At 55.1% G+C, this 5,505-nt stretch overlaps 1 protein-coding gene across 1 annotated transcript in view; it reads right to left on the minus strand.

The window, feature by feature from the left end:
• Positions 1 to 3,987, minus strand: part of SST (somatostatin) — a 6,188-nt gene extending 2,201 nt beyond the window's left edge. The window contains exons 1-2 of the mRNA XM_009323586.1: positions 3,964 to 3,987; positions 1,537 to 1,548 (exon numbers count right to left, since the gene is read on the minus strand). Coding sequence (XP_009321861.1) covers positions 1,537 to 1,548; positions 3,964 to 3,987 — 36 coding nt within the window. The remainder of the gene's footprint in view (positions 1 to 1,536; positions 1,549 to 3,963) is intronic.
• Between the last annotated feature and the right edge of the window lie 1,518 nt (positions 3,988 to 5,505).

A 5,505-nucleotide genomic window follows, 5' to 3' on the forward strand; every position in this document is an offset into this window, starting at 1 on the left:
AGCCCCTGGGCGCGGCGGTGGGGGGTCCCGGCTGCCCACCCCGCGTCTTGACCCCCATGCCGGAGGGCTAAGCCCCCCAGCAGTCGCGGTGCCAAAGCCCTTTGCCCTAGCGCGGCTTCCCGCCCCGTCGGGTAAGAAACGGCTGGAGAGTCCGGGGGGCTGGAAAGGGTTCCCTTAAGGGCGGATTTGCCCCCGGCTCCAGCAGGGAGTGGGGGATGTTGAGGTGCCCCCGGGGGTCCTTTCTGTCTTCCATGGCCCCTTCTCGGGTGTCCGGCACCGGTACTTGCCCAGACCCTCCCTCCGATCCCGGCCGGCTCCACCGGCCGTCAGGGCAGCTCTGCTGGCAGCCGGCAGCCTCCCGGGATAGCTCTGCAGCTCGGGGAAGCAGTAACAAATCGCTGCCTCAGTCGGGGTGTGCAGGTCCCTGGCTGAGCCTGCAGGGACCCCTGTCTCCATCCCAGGGTCATTGGACCTGCTGGCCCCATGGGGGATGCGCCTGTCCCGCTGGGATGTCGGTCTCCCCCACTCCTCCACCCTGTCCCTGTGAGCTGGCTGATGCCCACACTGGGCAAAGCTGCTGCAAGCCCCTGTGACCCCGAAGGACAGGCCTCTTCATCTATCTCCCAGCTGGCAGGAGCAGAGCAGGATGTGCAAGGAAGGGGCTCTGCTACCACCCAGAAAAGGGGTATCAGGGGGTCTCTCCCATCTCAATTTCCAGCTGAGAAAAGTCAAAAGTTTGTGGGGGCAAGGACCCAAGTACTGCACAAAGGTCTCCAGAAATCTCCAAAAGGACATTTTATTTCATGTCGAATTAATATGCCTCCCCCCCAGCCTCAACCCTGGTGCTGCTGGCTGGGTTTGCTGAGGCTGACCTGGGAGCATGGAGCATGAACAAGGTGTTCCTGCTCTGCTTTACAGTCCAGCAAGAGGAATTAGTGCTGGTCGCTGGTCCCAGACCAGGCAGACCTCTGGGCTGAACTGGGGCTGCCCTCTCTGGATGGTGCCTCCCTTCCTTTGTGCAGACATCTGCAGCCACACATAGCCTTCATCCTCTGTGTACTCCCCAAATCATGGTGCAAAATAAAAGACACCCATGAAAGAAGCAGCCTGCAGTTGTAGCCCAGAAGACCCTGTGTGTTGGGTTGACCTGTGCTGCTTTTACAGCCAGCTTTCCCCCAGCTGCCTGACCTGAACGAGGCCAAGCCCTGCACTCCTGGGACCCTGTCTGTCTTCTAGCACTGGCGTTGCTCTGGGGGAACTGGTAGAGATGAGTCAGCCCCTGCTCTGGTTCAGACACATTCCCTTGTTTCGGGCACAGGACACAGCCTCCTGCCAAGGCCAGCAGGAGTGATTTGGACCCAAAAAGAGCAGATTGGCTTCAAGGGCCATGACTCCCAGAGCTTCTCTCTCCACCATGTCCCTGTGCTAGCAGCTGGACCAGCATCTCTCTCCTTCTGCAGTCAAAGAAGCAGAGCCAGTCCTGGGCATGGCAAATGGCCAAGGCAGCAGATGCCAGGGCATCAAACCTATCCTGGCCCTCTTGCCTGCCTTCAAGAGAGATTTCCCAGGAGTGGTTTCTCCCAGCAACAGAAATTTCCCCACTTCTCCTAGCTGTGCCAGTAGCAGCAAGCTGGGCTCTCCCAGTTTATTTGCACTGGGAATAGACTGCTTTTGTAGCTAGCAGGCTCTCATCCTTGGAACAGCACAACCCAGCTCTGCCACGCTGCAGTGCCAGCCTGGATCAGCTTTGCAAAGGGCCCCAACTCCCCGGCAGCTCGTCCCAGCTCCCACAGCTCCAGGCAGAGCAGCCTGCTTGGGTGCCATATTGGGGAGGAGCAGAGATGGAAATGGGAAGGCGCACTGTGTTATTTCAGACTCCCCTGTGGCTACTGGAAGCTGTTGCCTAATGTCCCCTGCCACTTCACACAGCAGGCAGCTGTCCAGCCTGGCACCCTTTTACCATTCAACTTGTCACCCCAAAGGGAAGGGGACACTGGGAACCCCCATCACTCCTGAATGGGGAGAAATGGCTACCAGCTCCTTGAGCTGCCACAGCTATGGATCTGCACTGATGTGCCACAGAGATCAGTTCGGTGTCTGATTTCCCAGGGTACAGCAATGGGCTGGAGCGCAGACTTGGACTGCTGCATGGGATGGAAAGGCATGCTACATTTCGGCACCGTTAGGGCCCATCTGTAAACCAGCATGGACCTGGGAGCTGTCGGAGCTGGCACAGTGCAGGAACAACCTCCTTGATGAGCTTCCCATCTTTCCTGTTTCCTGCCGGCTTTGTGCAGGGCCAGCAGGTCTCAGACTCTTTTAACGGGATTTTGCAGAGGTGCAGAGCTCAGTCTGAGATGGGTGGGCTCTGGGCGGGCCAGCAGGGCTGTTTTTAGTAAGCTGGGATGGTTATGCTGGTGTAAAATGGGGGAAGATGTCAGACTTGAGCCCTTAAGGGGTTTTGAAGGGCCTTTCTTTATGTCCTGCCCAAATCCAGACTGCTCAGCGCCCCATTCTTCTTCAGCTACCTGCAGCACCTCTGTGTGCATGAGTCCAGCCCTACAAAAGACTTTCAGCCCAGGGCTGTTCTTTGCTGGCCCTTGTCCTCACCCACCCTTTGTTTTTCATTTTAACATCTATCCACCCCAACCCTGCCCTGCCAACCCTCCCTGGCCATCTGGCAGTGCAGGGCATCCTGCTGCAGAGCAATAATGCCCAACCGTGCTTTGGGCTAGGAGCAACGTCACTGCAGTTGGGGAGATGTGCTCCCTGCAGTGTAGTGCCAGGCAAGCACAGACCCTCAGTCACATTGCAGATCCCTGGTTTTGATGGTCACTCTGGCTACTGTGGCTCTTCCAGCCACATGGGGACAAGGTTTGGAAGACCAGGTTGGCTCTGACTCCACCTCTCTGTGCAGCACTGGAGCTGAGCAGCTGTGCCCCTGCTCCCCCTCTACCTGGGGGAGGCTGCAGGAATTACAGCGGTGTCCTCTAGCATCAGGAAAAATATTACTTCAGGGAAATGTCTTGGATTTGTCCCACTGAATTTCAGACGCTTATCTGAGGAAAGCAAGGGTGTGCTCATTTTCTGCTCTCTGGTCCTGTGCCCCATCAGGAGATGACTTGGCTTCTGAGCCAGAGCAGCCTCAGGAAGGCTCTGATGTCCACCTTGGCTGGTTTTCTCTTCCTGGGATTCAGCTGAGGTTGTGAGGCTAGTGGAGGCAGGATCAGAGCCAGGGCTTTGGTGGGAAAGTTTCCCTAGAGACATCTCAGCCTGTTTAAAGGAAAGAAATTGAGTTCCCAATAGGTCTGAGCCTTGTTGCTGGATAAAATGTTGAACAGACCAAAATTCTTGGTGCCCTCAGGTAGAATTTGGGACAATCGGTCTGATCTCCAGCTGAAAAGTTTTGATATTTCATTTCAAAGTAAATCTAAAGGAAAAATACAATTTAAATGAAGATGAAAACATGCACTTTGATTCAGAAAACCATCTTGTGCTGACCTGAAGGAACCAGCAATGAGGGAGTGGAGAAAGGGAGTCCATCTGCTCCATACATCTTCAGACTGTCTCCTAGGTAAGGGCAGTCCTCCAGACGTCCTTACGACTCTGGTGCAGGCATGGAGGGGTGAATTAAGTTGCAGATTGATTTACCAGTTCCCCCTCCCCCAGCTGCTCTGTGGGATCACTGTGCTCTGAATTTTTTTTACACTCATTCTCCAGCCAGATAAATCCATCATTCGCTTGGCTGTGGCGAAGGCGATTCTGTTCCTTTCTTTCTGCTGCAGCGCTGCGGGGCATGTAGCTTTGCAGACGATTGAATTGCATTGAATTTCTGTGACTGCTTCCTTATCCCCACGTTTCCAACTTGCTCCACAGATCCAGAGCAGGCCAGCAGTGCCCGGGACTTTGTGCACAGGCTGCACGCCCAGCTCCACACCGGCAAAGCGTGCCCTCTGCTGTCACCGCAGCCGCAAGACTGGCTCTCATCCCACCTCGCCTCCCTGGCTATCACCTACAAAATGTGCTCCAGGTTCTCTCAACTCTACTTTCATGAGCAGGACAGTTTTGCCATGCATCACTACCTTGCCAACAGGGAAAACTCCTTTTTCTTATATTCTAGCACTTAATCTGCTAGGGCCAAGCTGTGATCTGGGAGCCGGGGATGTGAAATTCCTCATCCTGGCTCTGGACATGCGTCCCGCGCTGCAGGGCAGCGAGGAAGCTGCCACAGCCCCGCAGCTCTTGCAGCTTGCCGAAAACCTAATGGAGCAGCTTCCTTGTGGAGGGCTGATGCTACCCCAGGAGATACAGATGAGCAGAGGAAGAGCAGTTGGTCATGCCTGAATGATAATGAGAAACAAGAGCTCAACAAGGGAGAGAAACTCCCATCAACTGGTACCGTGTGTCCTTGGGACAGGCCATGCGGAGAGTGGCGGTGTTGGGATTGTACAAGGTCTTGCTAGAGCCCTGAGAGGTTTCTGGGTAAAATGCTGTTTCTATAGTAAAACTTGGGCACAAATCCAAAAGAATTGGTCTCTCCATTAATTACAGTTGTCTGGCATTTCTGCTCCAGGTAGCAAAGTGGGAGGGGAGCCAGGCTGTGGAGGTTCACAGGAGGGATCCTGCTACCTAATCTTTGTGATGTTTCCATCTAAGAGCCAAAGCTGTGTTCAGGATTTCTGTTGCTGCTACCTGAGATTTATTCCCGGTCTCAGCCTCCTAGGATGCTGCCACAGCATTTGTAGGGTTGAAAGCAGCCCCCTCGAAGTCAGACAAGGGAAAGATCAGCACAAACATGTGCATAAGCAAAGGTGAACAGGATGAGCTAAGAGCAGTACCAGGGTATTTACCTGTACCACTGCGGTGACTACTAGGAGCTGTGTTAGGGACTGTACAAACAGATGCTGGCCTGTGCTGTAAGGAGTTATCAGCATAAGGCAAGAGATCATGGATACAGATGGGTGAGCACATGAATTCATGAAATAATACAGGGCTCTGCTTTCTCTTCATTTATAATTCTCCTCTATAAACACTAGCTCCACAACAAGAGCTTGGGCCTCCCTTCCCTCCAGCTGTGACACAGACCCCCCCCCTCAGAGAGGCCGGGCCAGGAGGCTCCAGGTGGCCGTAGGCACTTGGGTCCAACCCCACAAAAAGGCAGCGTGCATCCCAGTGACACAGGATCCTGCCCGTCCGATCGCAAGGGCTTCCAGGCTGCTCCCGGCCAGCTCGGGCTGCAGCTGGTCATTCCCCACAGCAGATCAACAGCGGGGGGGGACGGGACGGGCTGGCCCTGGAGACAAGCTGCAGGCAAGCACCCGCCTTCCGCCTGCAAACCTTCCCCCTTTCGCCGACAGCAGCAGATCTCCCAGGTCGGCCTGGAACATTACTTTTTTTTTTTCTTTTTGGAGCGGTCTTTATTCCGGGGACTCCGCGCTTAAACACCGTCTTCGCCTGCCCTCTGGTGGAAACCCGGCAGAATACAGCGGAGCGCCCCGAACCCTC

The sequence above is a fragment of the Pygoscelis adeliae genome, unplaced genomic scaffold (genome assembly GCF_000699105.1).
Source record: "Pygoscelis adeliae isolate BGI_AS28 unplaced genomic scaffold, ASM69910v1 Scaffold245, whole genome shotgun sequence".
NCBI lineage: Eukaryota > Metazoa > Chordata > Aves > Sphenisciformes > Spheniscidae > Pygoscelis > Pygoscelis adeliae.